The 15472-nt window shown below is 36.1% G+C and overlaps 1 protein-coding gene across 2 annotated transcripts in view; it reads right to left on the reverse strand.

The window, feature by feature from the left end:
• Window positions 1–400: 400 nt before the first annotated feature.
• Window positions 401–15472, reverse strand: part of LOC110027723 (glycerol-3-phosphate dehydrogenase SDP6, mitochondrial) — a 37476-nt gene continuing 22404 nt past the window's right edge. Inside the window, exons 5-8 of one of the 2 annotated variants that reach the window (XM_020729264.1) lie at window positions 8920–9178; window positions 1257–1554; window positions 1084–1175; window positions 401–614 (exon numbers count right to left, since the gene is read on the reverse strand). In XM_020729264.1, the coding sequence (XP_020584923.1) occupies window positions 1168–1175; window positions 1257–1554; window positions 8920–9178 (565 nt within the window). In that variant the 3' untranslated portion in view covers window positions 401–614; window positions 1084–1167. The remainder of the gene's footprint in view (window positions 615–1083; window positions 1176–1256; window positions 1555–8919; window positions 9179–15472) is intronic. The other variant, XM_020729272.1, reaches the window with a different exon arrangement.

Raw genomic sequence — 15472 nt, forward strand, 5'->3', positions numbered from 1 at the left:
TCCCCTTGTAGATGTCCAGTAAGACCATCCATAACATTATTTTTTGCATACCATTTAATAATTTTCAAATAACAAAATAAATGCCCGAACTTTTAAAAAGTGATATGTGCATAAAGCTTTCATAATAAATTTATTTACATGCCATCATATAAGAAAAATTTCGAATTCAAGCTACCGAGTTGAGCACAAATGCAGTAAACCAACTACGAGAGAACCGACTCGTAAACGATTCACAACCAAATCAAAACATACCAAAACCCGACTCTTTTGAACATTATCGTGCCACCCCCAAAACTTTAATAATCCACCTAGTCGAAAAAAAGCTTTATGAATGAGTTACACGAGCTAACAAAGGCTAAATGAAATTAGTTGTTAAGATTGATTTCAAGTACAAGAACAATGAGCCTAACCACTTTAAAATAATAATAAACAAACAATATGGTTTGGGAATTAATAATCCCATTATGTGAAAAGTGAAAATAAAGATAGCAACTACAATGGAATTGCTTAAAAACAAGAGTGAAGTAACAGAAAACAGGGGCAGGCTTCGTGTTATTGTTAAGTTAGTCTTGAGCTGAAGTTTGTCGAAGCGAAGAGGCGCGTGTTGCTTCAACCTGTACGTTCATGGAAAGAGGAGCAGCAATTAAAGCGAGGAGAAAAGGAGAAAAATCAAAGTGCATGTTTTAATGGAATTGATATATAAGAGGAAAGGGAATTTACATGCATACCACAGTTCTTATGTATTTACATATCTAACATCAACAATTTAATATTTATATTTATAACACTTTGATATCATAGACATATGAATGAAACAAATGTACTTCATTTTTAAAAAGTTAATGATAACATTAGTTTTGCTGTGGTGTCGGGATTTGAGTGCTATGCATATAAAATATGAAAATTTAAATGTTAGATATGTAAATACATAGGAATTGGGTGGTACACTTAAAATTTCAATTTATACCAACCAAATCTTTCATACTGCATAAAAAAATACCATCATTTTAACTTCCCATGAATATGTATGTAAAAATTGAAGTTTTAGGGGTTAGATGCATAAATCCATAAGAGTGGAAATACCTGCCTTTTATTGCTATATAAATATACTCAATGCATGGGACTCTTGCCAAAGGAGTCTGGAGAGAGGGATGAAGTTGAAATAAATTATTTACCTGAAAGACCATTAATATCAAAATGTAATGCCAGGTTTACATGCAACGGTGAGAACAATATTTGGAAGTGGATGTTCATACCTGTATGTTTTCCATCATTAAACTGGGCGTTTTTGGATGACTTGAAGGTTTCCAGAAACTCTTTAGCCTTTTGGAGCTCGAGCTTCCGCCTGGACTTGTCCCACTTGTGCTCGGAGGCTAAAATCTCAATTACTCGGGGTATGGCCCTCCTCGCAGCATCGGTGTCGAGGAAAGCCAGCCGAGACCGCCGGGCAATGAAATCAACGGTGGACTCACAGTACTCGTGCCGGGCACAGTAGGCTACCTCAGCCTCCAGGAATGGGTAACCATGGGCAAGCCTCTTGCCTAGATTTTCATTCTGCAAAATGGGGAAAATTAGAATGATAATAGAATCAGAAAACAGCATTATTGTTTTTGGTGCATTAGCTTACTTACCCACATAATCTCATTTATTTACATCTCTAACAACTACACTTTTATATTTATATACATAACATTTAAATCTTTAATGTTACATAAAAATACAACTGAGTGGAAATCTGAGAAGATTTGGCCATTTTATATTTTTCTCTCATGTTAGTTGGCCGCTAGTTTTAAATCTTGGAGGATTTGATTGGGATATCTTAGAACACTTTTAATTGGTCATTCCCTTCCTATTTTATGTCTTTCATATTTTTTATTCAGAATTATTTACTTTACTAATTTATGTGAGATGCGTTTGGTAAGTTTATAAATATGGAGGGATTGATTTCTCTATATGTATGTACCCTATTTGTGAATAGTGGATTAAGGAATTCTTTCCTCCCATATCTATTTTCTACATGATATCAGAGCTTTGAAAACAAACACCAGCATCTCATGCCGCGGGAAATCTCCTCTGCAGCCGAAAATCCTTTCCGTCGGCTGAATATCTTCTCTGCCAGCTTGCAGCCTGTACTTCTCTACTGGCCTTCCTTTGCAGGCCCTCCACTCCCTGCAGCCGGTAGTTCACTTGCTTTACCTTCCTCTCCCAGCAGCAGAAGTAAAAACTCTAGCCCTTCCCTGCAACAGCCACAAATCTTCCTTACAGACAGTCCTTTGCAGCTCCTGAAATTTCAGCAGCCAGAATTCTCCAACATCCACCACATCTCTCCCGGAACCCTCCCAGATGAAGGCTTTCCAGGTCTCCGGAAACTCTCCTTGCGACAGGCTTCCTGAAGGCTATTTTCCCTGGATCCAGCACCCGGAGAAGCAGCGGCAGCAAGAAAAAGAAACAGTAGCAGTGGCGGCTAGCTAAAACAGCAGAGTAAGCAACAGCAGTCAATTTCAGACAAACAACTAAAAGCAACCACAAATAAGCTTAGGATGATGACATAGTATGGAATGACGATGTCAAGTTCTACCCCCGGAGGTGAATTCTGAGTCAGAAACCGGGGGATTTTGTCCAAACTACTCTTGAACTCTCAAACAACCATAAATCATATATTCAATGGCCATAACTTTCTTCAATGATCACAATCCGTACTTATGTACATTTGTGGTAAAGAGAATCTCAATGGAGATGACAGTTCTTGAGATCACTGACCTCAACCATCGTACATAAAAGAATCAACATCATATGATTGTCTTAACTGGTCAATTCAATAACACCAGAAGTGGGAGAATTTTTTTCTCCACAAAACTGCCAAAGAAATCTAGGAGGCTGCAAGAGAAAAATATTACAACACTGAGAACACTACAAATTTGTTTAGGATCGAAACCAAGCTTCATGACCTCCGTCAAGGAAAACCAAACGTCACCCAATACTTTAACACTGACAAAATATTGACTATAATTGGATATGTTTGAGATGTGTGGAAATGTCTACAAGATGCAGTGACATTTAAATCCATCATCGAGAAGAAGATGACCATCAAATTCCTAGTAGGACTAACTCAGGAATTGGATGAGGTAAGAGGGCGGATCATGAAAACAAAGCCTATTCCATCTCCGCGTGAAGCGTTTGCTGAAGTCAAGAGAGAAGAGAGCAGAAAGAAGCTGATGCTAACAAGAAATAGGGTTTCACCAAGCACTAAAAGTTCAACTCTGTACACCCATAATTCTTCCCATGACTCAAAGGTCAAGAAGAAGCTACATGTGATTATTCGAAGAAGACTGGAAACCCAGATAGAGAAGGAAGGATCAATAGAGAAAGAAATATATTACTACCACACCAGAAGGATTGACAAAAACATTGACCAAGGAACAACTTGAAGTACTTAAGAAACTCCTTGGAAGTAATTCATAGCAGCACACCAACCTCGTGACATACCAAGTTAATATATCGTTCTCCCATCTTGCCAATAATTAGATATTCAAAACTTAGATCATAAAATCATAAGTCTCTGATCATATGATCGGAGACATCAATGCTCCAGTCAACTATCAAAAGATTTCTACATTTAGATCGACAAGACTTGCAGACGAATCACACAAAAAAATTGTGGAGAAATGAGATGGGGAGCTTTTTTAGGATATCACTCTTTCATTTGTCTTATGTGTTTCAAAATTAGATTGATTTTGATTTTAATCAGTAAGATTACTCATGATATGAAATGTAAATAAATTCCTTGCAAACTCTTATAAATTAAGTGGTGGAATTGGGAAAGGTGATTGACAGTGCTGAAATACATCAAGACTTGCATCTGGTCAATGAAAATTTCTCTCTAAACACACAACTAATCTCATCTTCACATATCCCTTAAATTTCTAAGTCTGTTGAGTCTACGTCCGTCAAAAAGTAGATCATGTTATGACAATATCTCCTGTGTCATCATAATTTTAATTATGTTACTAAGTTCTATACACATTTGTTTATTAATAAAGAAACTTAACTTTTATCAATGTGAAACTTGTCAACTGGCCAAACATATTAGAAATAGTTATCACCTGATTCAATATAAACTCACACTATTTTTTTTCATTTATCCATAGTGATATTTGGGGATCTTCAAAGGTGAAAATCCAAAGTGAGGCTAGATGATTTCTCATTTATTAACGATCATACTAGAACTACTTAGTTATTTATAATGAAGAAAAAAATCTAAAACAACATAAATCTTTCAAATTTTCTATACATTGATTCAAACTGAATTCCAATGTAAAATTCAAACCCTCAAAACTAATAATACAAAGGAATACTTTAACTCCACCTTTAGGTCCTATCTTTCAAAACATAGAATCATCCAAGTGAGTTCATGTATTGATATCTCACAATAAAATGGGATAGCAGAGAGAAAGAATAGACATTTAGGTAAAATATCCCGTTCAAATATGATTTCTCATCAAGTTTCAAAACATTTTTGTGAGAAAGTAGTTTATAGTGCAACATATCTTATCAATCAAATGTCTAGCCGGGTACTTCGCTTCAAAACACCACTTAATGTTTTGATGGTTACATATCCACACATCAGAGCTTTCTCTACTACTATACCACTTAATATCTTTGAGTGTATATTATTTGCTCACATTTATTCCCCAACCTGAACTGAACTCAATCCTAAATCTATCAACTGTATGTTCCTTAATTATGCCTCTAGCAAAAATGGGTATAGGTTTTACTCTTATTATCGGAAAAAAACTACAACTCCATGGATGTCATAATTTTGAAAATCAATCCTTCCAAATTTGATATTCAGGGAGAGAATGCAAATGACTATCAATTTTGGGATGCACTTGAGGACACATACACAACAAACCCAACTACTTTGTTTCCTACTCTTCGGCCTGACTGTCTTACTCTTGTTGAAGATATCCAACTAACCTAATTTAAAATCCACAATAAAGGACTCCATGTGTACACTAAGAGAAAGAAAAATCTTAAGCAGGTAGAAGTCAATTTTTAAAAATAAAACTACTTCAACCAAAATCCGAATCCATATTATCAGAAAGTTCAAGTGAGGAGTCTAGTACTCAAAAATATGTAACTTATGAAAAACTTTCCTCGGCCCATAGAGCATTTATATCTAACTTTGATAGTGTGCACAATCCTAAATTCATTTATGAAACTCTTGAAAATTTAGAAAAAAAGGAAAGCAGAGGAAGAATAGATTCGAGCACTAAAGCATAATAACATATGAACTTTTACTAAACTTTCTCAGGATAAGAAGCCAATTGGGTGCAAATAGTTGTTCAACATCAATTACAAAGTTGATGAGAGTATTAAGAGATTCAAAGCCAGACTTGTTACTAAAGGTTTCACACAAGTTTATGAGATTGACTATCATGAGACATTCACACCAACTGTCAAACTAAATGCTATAAGAGTTCTTTCAACAATGGTTTAATAAGGAATGAGGATTGCATCAACTTGACATAAAAAATGACTCCCTAAATGGGAATCTGCAAGAATAAATATAAATAGAGATACAACTACGACTTGAGAAAAATTCCAATAAACACCTAGTATGTAAACTCAAAAAGTCTCTTTATGGGCCTAAGTAATCACCAAGAGTGTGGTTTGAAAAGATGCTAAAATTATGAAATCCAATGAATATTATCAAAGTTAGGTTGTTCACATATTGTTCATAAAACAAACTCGGAGACATAAGATTGTTGCATTTATCATATATGTGGATGATATGATTTTTATTTGTAATGATAAAAGAAATTTCTAAAATCAAAGAAGCGTATGCAGTTTGAAGTCAATAACCTAAAAACATGAGATATTTTCTAGGTACAAAGGTTGCAAGGTTCAAGAAAAAAGTTATTAGGTCACAGAGGATATATACCATAGATATGCTAAAAAAAATAAAGATGAGTGGATGCAAAACTACTGATACTCCGATGGAGTCCAACAAGAAGTCAACCAGGGAAGAAAAAAGCATATCTGTGGGTAAGGGATGATACCAAGATTGATAAGACAACTTATTTATCATTCACATACTAGGCCAAATATTGCATACTCTGTCGGTATTATGAGGGAACATATGAATAACCCAAATGAAATGAAGAGCATTTGGAGATGGTATATAGAATTTTGAGGTTTCTCAAGAAGATTCCTGTTTATGGATTGATTTTTAAGAAAATAAAAAACAGAGAAGTGAAAGTCCACACTGATGCTAGTTGGGCTAGAGAACTCAGTGATAGAAGGTCCACAACAGGTTACACAACATGTTACTGCTCGTGTATGAGAAAATCTAATTACATGGAGAAATAAGAAGCAAGTTATTGTTGAGAAGCACTGCAAAATCAAAGTATAGAGCACTTGCCTTGGGGATCTGTGAAGCGATATGAATTCAAAAATTATTATAAGAACTAGGATGTTAGTTCAATAGGCTTATACAGATGTTATGTGAAAGTCAAACAACGATCAGTATTGCCAAGGATCATGTGCATCATGACAGGACCAAGTATATTGAAGTTGATAAACACTTCATCTCTAAAAAGGTCAATGGGGAAATTATACAATTAAGCTACATTCCGATACACTAACAAGTTGTTGATGTCTTCACCAAAACTCTTCCTTTTAACACATTCTCAAGATTCAATACTAAGCTTGGTTTCTACATCTATGACCCAGTTCGAGAAGGGGTGTGAAAATTTGAGAAGATTTAGTCCTTTCCATATTTACCTTTCTCATGTAGGGCGGCCACTACATCCAAATCTTGGAAGATTTGATTGAGACATATTAGGAAACCTTCAATTGGTTTATTCCATTCCTATTTTTTATTCAAAATAATTTACTTTCCTAATTTAGGTGAGATATATTTGGTAATTTTGTAAATAAAGAGGGAATGGTTTCCTTGTATATATGTACTCTATTTGTTAATAGTGAATTAAGGAATTCTTTCCTCCCAAAACCTGTTTATATATGTACTCTATTTGTTAGCCTTTCCATAAAATCAAAGTGAACTAAATGTAAATATCAAATTTTAGGTGTTAGATATGTAAATACGTAGTGATTGTTTAATATGATAGTAAATTTCCCATTTTAAAATGATAGTTTTTCAGAAATAGTGGCATCTTAAGAAGAATGAAGTTCTGATCTTAAAACATTTCAAAACCTAACATTATTTGCCAAGCAACCTCTATGTTTTTCCTCTTAATCCTTAGCAATTTCATTGGATTTTCTGTATTCTCATTCACTTATAAAACCATAGAGGACAAGATCTTGCAAATATGGTTCAATGGTCGGATAACATACATGAGCTTTCCAAGCATAAAAGGAACATATTTTCCATATATTTTACCTAGTTATATCGAATATTATTTACTTAAACAAAAAAAGAATGCATACGAGCATGGGATTCTTAACAAAATCATTTTGAAATTCAAACAATCTTCAAAGTTCTTATATTAACTTTTTGGGAAATCCTTCCGAATAAATTAATCATTAGCTAGAATAGGGATTGGGTATCCATAGAATATAAAATTATAGAATAAAAACATTATGGTTGATAAGAAAAAATCCCTAATGGTATAATATGATAAAAGAATATCTCACTTAAAAAACTTCAAGTAAATTCATAGAGCAGAAGGCTTTTGCATAGATCCAAGTGTTGGTCAAGGCACTAGGCCAGTAGGCCATAATAATATTTGAAAAGTTGAGAGTGAATGAATTCATATGCTAACAATATCATAGAACTAGAAGAATAGATCGTTATATGAGCCTATTTAGCAAGGTTATGAGAATAGCATAGAGCCAAAAATGATGTTGAGGAAATTAGCCTTGGGGATCATTTGGTAGCCTGATTTTTAAAAGCATGTTTGGAAACATGGCGAATATACTGAATTCCATCATTTAGTTGAATGAAATTAGAAATAAATATTTAATTTAAATTAAAAAGTTCCCTTGAAAGTAATGAATTCATTTTAAACAAAGTGAAAAATGAAATCATCACCTTCTAAAACATATCTTCTATCTACAAGCAAGCAAATGAGCACTTAAATGGTTTAAACATGGATGTAAAATAAGAAAACATAAAACAATAAGCTGGTTGAATAGAGTCGATAAGAAAAGACCAGGGAAAGAAATGAAAGGTGCATCAATTTGACTAGATATTGAGAAATAACATTCTTAAAGCCAATCAATCGTCAAATGCTGCACCCAATAGAAATAAATGGAGAAGAAAAATTCACATGGTTGCTCTAAAAGTAGTTGGGATGAAGCTAATAATGAAGATAACCATTTTTTAAACAAACCTCCCATATAAAGTTAAACTACTTAGATCATAAGAAGCATAAAGCAAGAAGCAGCCAAAGCTATTTCACTAACCAGACACGCCCAGTTTATCGTTTCAACATTTTGGTCAATAACTGAAAAATAAAACTTAGATTAGCAATAGAAATTATATTAAATGATGCGAGATGTATCAAAGTTGAAATCTATTGTGGTCTTCAATGGCATGGTTACACGGCCACTCTCTCACTCATGAAGATTAAAAAATGAGAAGTGTCAAAATAATCCACTCATTGTTTACAAGGGCTATGTTAGTTTCAAAGTCTATAAAAGAATCAAATTAATCCACACTCTTAAAATTGAGGCTGAAATGACCCTCAGTGGGGACTATCTCAGCTAATATTAAGAGTTTAGGATTAATTTGGTATGAACAGAGGACTATTTAAGCTCATACTAAAAAATTCGGAGGACAAAATTAGTACGACGGCTGCAAAGAGCCTGGGGACTATTTTGACATTTTTCTCATTAAAAAATTCAGTATAACTCACAGATTATAATAAGAATAGAAAAATCAGAAGACCAAACCTGAGCAATCATAGCTACTCTTTCTGCTGAAGTGCCATATGCATGCGACAGATGCTTAGAGACCGCACTGTCCATAACGCCGGGAATAATTTTGCCATTATGTGTTCTCTTCATGCGTGTAAAATTTTGAGCAAGTGTAGTGAATGATGCTGGCTCCCATCCATCTCCACCAACAATACAGAGATTTTCAGTCACACAACCATTGCTGGGACTCAGCTCGCCAGATCTAACTGCGGCATTAACAGCATCTTCAGCCATGCTGCACAATCAAACATCAAACCCCTGATAACCACGAAAGTTTCAATAGATATAGAAATGCAGAATGACAGCTATGTAACAAAAAACATGAAATCATCAATAAACATCATATCTTATACAGGAATATCTGTGGAATTTTCTGGATATCGCTCACGAGTTAAATTCTTTTGGTCAAAATGAGATCTCTTTTTTGGTCTACTATGTGGTTGTCTTCCAAAACAATCGATAGCATAGAATTTATTATCTCAACAACAAAACATAAAATTGTGAGTCCCTCACAGTAACATTGACAAGAGGGGCGGGTTGCTGATACTGAAACTAATATGAAAGCAAATTTTATTAAACAATGATTAGGGTTACAAACATGACACAAAACTGAAAAGGAAACAAAACATAACAAACATCAATCTCCGGCTAAGGCTAAATAAGGAGGTCCGAGGGCAGCTGTGGTGTCGGCAAGATGGTTGGGAGTAGCGATGGTAGAGGTTGTGGGGTAGGTGCCTGGAATGGGGTGGTATGGTGGCCAATGGTTAGGATCAGGCAGAAGGGCTGGCAGCAATTGTAGGAGGAAGATGAGGTGGTAGTAACAACTAAGAAAGGTGGTATGAGGGTTACGACACTTTTGGGAGGGTGGTAGGGAGCGGCTGGGTGCAGGTTGGACAGCTTGAGGGGTTGGACAGCATGTGTGGCTGCAGGGAAGGGGGCGGCAGGGGAAATAGGAAGATGTAGGTGCAGGCCGGCAGCTAAGGGGGGTAAGGGAGAGGGTAGGGAGGTAAAGGAGAGGATACAACACCACCTCGGAGCAGGAAACAACTAGAGAACCACCTGTCGTTGGATACAACCGAAACACCACCTGTCGTCAGATACAACACTAGCAAAGGGAAAAAAAATTCCACATAGAAATCTAAAAGAAAGAAAAAATAATCTAACTCTAAACTTAGCAAACATACATATAAATATATTCCAAACAGGTGGGAAACAAAAAAGGAAAAAAAGGGAAGTAGTGGGCGGCAAATCCCGACTCCCAGTAGGCGAGAATTAGAAAAGGAACGGAAAGGAGAGTGTGGGCGGCAAATGCCGCCCTTAAGAAGGCCGGTCGGTCAGAGTAGAAGGCTGAACCAGAAACTCCCTAAGCCTGTTCAACAGGCTCTTCTGCCAGCTAGTTCAGTTGGTCTTCTCCCAAAGCCCGGTGTCAACCTTTCGAAATTGGGGGAACTTCGACTTCATTAGTCGAAGCTTCCGGTTCATCATCTTCAATGCTAACAACACCTGGATCCCACTGTCGACTGCACTGTCTTCCAAAGCATTGAAGGAGTTTTCTCCACTTGCGTGCATACCTCCATATCAATCCGCTCTCCGAGGGTCCCACCACAAAATTGAACTGAGTCTGCATGTCTCACCCATGCTGCTGAATACTCCCAAAGTAATCCAAGATCGACTCGACCCGATTGGGAATGAGGGTAGCCTGAATATCTCTGAATGGTGGTGTTCATGGTGGTAAGATGTCGTAAGATGTCGACTGTGATATCCCAAAATCTTCTATGTCGCGCCTGTCACATGTCTGGTGCTGGTGTCTCAATCCTATCCATACCTTATCATCACGAAAATTGGTCCCATCAATGCTACTTTGCTGACAAGAACGCCAGTAACCTTGGGCTTAGTCGAAGGGAGGGTTATGTGCTTCCCATTCTTGGTGAAAGAATAGTTGTTTTTGAATCCATCGTGATGAATCTTCCAGTCAAATTGTCACTCTCTCCCCAATAGAATGTGTCAGACATTTATGGGGGCCATTTCTCACCACACTTGATCATGCAATTGACTCCCAATTGAAAACTCCACTAAGCATCTCATGTCAACACTAACCCTGTTTTCATTTTTCCTTCTTCAACCACATTAGAGAATATAGTTGGGAGTGTCTCTGAGTTATGAGGCCTAACTTCTCCACCATTTGTCTACAGGACTAGTCGAACCGCGAGTGACTCGCCTTCATTCTGTGGCAGACGAAACACCTCACCCAGTTCCTCAGCCGATACTATATTGGAGGGGTTGCCTTTCTTCTATTTCTTCCTACTCTGATTTGGTTTGTCATTACCTTATCCGGCTGGCTAGTTTCTCCCAAGGTACCCTTGTCAGTTGTAGTAGCTATAGGGGACTTCCTGACTGAAGGTCGTTGTCTGCTTTATTTTTTGTTGTCTTTTCACGTTCAAGACTAGTGTTTGAACATCCCCCAGCATCAAGTATGGTTTAAGTTGCACCATATTGCTAATAGAGGGCTTCAGGCCCCCGAAGTACCGAGCTACAGCGTGCTCCTCCAGTTCGGACAACTCGCATTTCATCTATAAGTGGTTGAATTGCAGCATGAACTCCACTAAAATGTATTGTTGTTGCACGTTGTGGAGTCTCAAAAACATGTACTGGCGATAATGCGATGGAATGCAATGCTTTTTTATTTTTTCTCCCATTTGGTAATCTTAATGTTACCTTCCCTTTTCTTGTCTCTGTAAATTCTCCCACCACAAAGAGGTGCATTTTTTTAACTAGATAGTAGCCAATTTTACTTGCTTACCTTCTGACACATCTTTATATATGAAGATCCGTTCAACAAATTGTAGCCAATCAATAAATTCATCTGGATTCATACCTCCCTCAAATATTGGTAGATCCACCTTGATTTTGTAGTCTCTGTGTCCTTCAACTGATGTCCCCTCTCTAGGCCTCCTCTGACACTAGATTGCGAAACGTCGTGGTCTTTCATCTTCATCACCAAAATCCACCCTATATAAGGGTTTAAAATTATTATTCCTTTCTCCTTTTCGACTTTCCCCATCACCGTTGAGGGTAAGTTCCCCAAGGTTTCATCCTCAATGTCCGTCAGTATTTGTTAAAACAGGCAGATCTCTCGTTGTATATCTTCTTGGATAGACTCAACATGTATCTCTTCGGTGGTATGACTAAGATTTGGAGTGGGAGGTGAAAGAGGGCGAAAAAATGATTTAGAGTTGTTGATTTCGAAAATCAACAAAGGGAAATTAGGGTTAGGTCAAAGCTTTGGCAATGGTTTGGGAAAAGGAAAGAATAATTTTGGAGGGGTAAGACTGGATGCTAGGAAACCCTAATATAGGATTAGAGTTAGACTAGCTCTGATCCCAAATGATACTGAAACTAATGAAACGAAACTCATAGTAACATAAGCAAATTTTACAAAAAAAAGTGATTAGGGTTACAAACAAGACTCAAAACTGAAAAGAGAACACAACAAACACCAATCTCCGGCTAGGGCCGGATAAGGAGATCCGAGGGCAGTGGGGGGGAGGTGGTTGGGGGAGAAATAAGCTCATGTAGGAATAGAAGAGTCCTCATGATAGCCTACATAAGGTAAAAATAAGCTCATGCAGAAATAGAAGAGTCCTCGAATTGATGCGTTTTAAATAACCTATACAAATGGTGCGATAATGTGAGCCCCTAAGAAGATATTAAGCTCCTCCATATGTAGTGTTTGGGCTCAATTTTCAATCATATAATAAGTAGTGTGATCTAATAAAATAAGTCCACTATCTTATGATAACAAATAAATAATGGTCTACATATATAAGATATATGTTTAAAAACAAATGAAATAAATTAATGAATATTATGAAAGCATGCTCTAATGTTAACATCTGTAAGCTTACTAGCATAGTATACATTGTGATTGAATATTTCTTTTAAAGTATTCTTAAGTAACATTTTTGCACATAAAATTATGCAAATTATTGTTCATGAATTATCACTTTAAAAGGATTAAAGGTGATGCACTACACTAATCTAGGTTTTATTTTATTTACTAATGTCCAATTCGTGATTAGTATATCAAAATCATACAATTTAAATTTCATGAATATTTAAATTCTATTTTAGATTTTTTTCTTTTTGGTTTTTAAGCTCGCTTGATATTACTCTAGCTATTCTTTTAACTAGATAAAAAAAAAAGGTTCATCCTGAATAAGAATTAATTTTGAAGAAGTTATTCTATATTTTGATGTATATTTTTTATAAAAGATATAAAGTTCATGTATAAATTGAAAGTTTAATATTGTGCAGATAAGCTTTAACGTTTATTAAAAACTTTGAGGCAGAATGATTGAAATATATTAAAATCATTTACTCAATTAATTTTTGTTAACCATTAGATGCCTATTAATAAAAAATTATGTTGTACAATAAATTTAAGATTTTCATGTGATTGAAGTTATCACCAACTCTATCCTAGTGAGTAAAGATTTAGATGTATATTGATGATAGATTCAATAAGTTAAGTTGTATTCATCTCTATTACATATGTTTAACTGAGAGGATCCATTGTGGGGCATGCCAATTTTATTATGGATAAGCCCTGTGTGATCAAAGTAGTTCAATCACAAGTATCTTCATGCACTAAATCCTATATTAGCGAGAGATCCCATGCACTAAATATGCCCTATCTTCACCCACAATAGCACCCCTAAACACAATGAAAGAAAAAACAAGGTAAACTTCTCTCAAGATTATAAATCCCATGAGAAAAGCCTTCATCTCATTCAACCATGTGATTCCAAAGTAGTTCAACCTAGCAAAACCAAGGGGAGGATCTATTGATGATTCGTTCATTACTTGATTCTTTACTTACAGACTGTCGGTACTAAAGAGTTGGGGGAGTTGCCGTAAGAAGCTGTCGGTCACCGAAATCGAAATCCCGCCGCTTGCTTCGGAAGGACATTTAATTTATATATATATATATATATAAGTTTTAAGAAAAATATGAAATCAAACTGACCCCATACTTTTCATAGTTTAAATGAAAGAGCGCTCTACCTCAAATCCTGTGTCTATCTCGAGGGATAAATACAAGACTTGAGGATAAAACTCGATCAAATAAACTTAAGAAATATATGACATCCGTTTGGTCTGTGAAAACCATTTTATTTGCTGACAAGTTCTCCTATTTAATACAAATAATTAAATAAGGTTTATTTTAGGCTGGGTTCAGAAAAACTTCCTATAAGGGCAAGCCTCTATAGCTAATTACATCTTAAATGACCGAAGTTACTTAAAAAGACTCTCGATAAAAAATAGGGAATACTATCTTCAAATAGATCAAAATGATAAGACTTTTAAACGAAATCGGACCAAGAAGTGTCAAATGGGAAATGCTCAAAATTGGAATATTGTTGAGGAATCCAAATGAAGAAAAACTAGGGGATGTCATGGATCCTGAGGAGAACCTCGGGCTTCCCAAACTATCCTAATATTTAGCTTCAATTTTGAGAAGATGTTATTTGACGTTTCATCCTGCCAGTCTTATTATTTAGGGCTTATATTTGTGTGACACGGTCACACAAGTCGCCTAAAACATGAGGGTTTACGCGTATCGGACGACAAACTCGGAACCTAGAATGAGTTAGGGCTTAAATTGGACAGCCTGGTTGTGCAAAGACCTAAAAGATAAAATGAGGATTTATGCGCGCTAAGCAGACTACCTCGAAATCCTATGGCTCGTTGTTTAATTCTAATGAAAGGTTTTGCTGATGTAGATATGTTTTGTTGTTGAAGATGGTCGTGCTGCCCACAATGCTAGCTCCAAGCTCCTCGTCGTAGCACCTTCGAGTTCGATATTTAGTTTAAGTGTACATGCAATAGTTGAGTCAACGACCTGCTATCGGGTGCCTCCTATAAAACCAACTACTGTCCTCTTATTCTAAGGTATAGTGTGAAAAAGAAACAACAGTAGGTATAAATATAGGAACAAAATTTAGGAAATGAACTAGCATGCATTGTATTAACAAAAAAAATACCGCCTACAAAACCCAAGAAAGAACGGTAAATGACTCACAACGAAAGAAAACTCGAGAAAACTGGCAAATGACCCATGATGAAAAACTCGGTAAAAATCGACAAATGACAATTCCAAGAAAATTATCAAAACTTCGGGAAGATCCCGGAAGAAAAGACCATGAGTGTTTTGTCCAAAAATCTCAAGAAAAACATATGAAAAAGTCCGAAAAGAGGGGGACCGCAAGCACTCGGGTCGGGGCTGGGCTCAACCATATATTAGTACTCGAGGGTCGTCGAAGGCTACTCGGTCACCCGAATGTATAAAAACCGTCACTCAATTAGAATGGTGTCCTATCGAACCTAACTCAGGAGGGTGCTCCTTAGCATAAATAAATGATCAACAGGTGGGCAACCAATGCTTAAAATGTATTTAAAATTTATATTTTCAGCATGCACATAGGTTTCAAACATGCAAAAAGTGGGTTGTATCAATTTTGTTTGTAGC

Source organism: Phalaenopsis equestris, unplaced genomic scaffold, assembly GCF_001263595.1.
Source record: "Phalaenopsis equestris unplaced genomic scaffold, ASM126359v1 Scaffold000002, whole genome shotgun sequence".
Taxonomy (NCBI): Eukaryota; Viridiplantae; Streptophyta; class Magnoliopsida; order Asparagales; family Orchidaceae; genus Phalaenopsis; species Phalaenopsis equestris.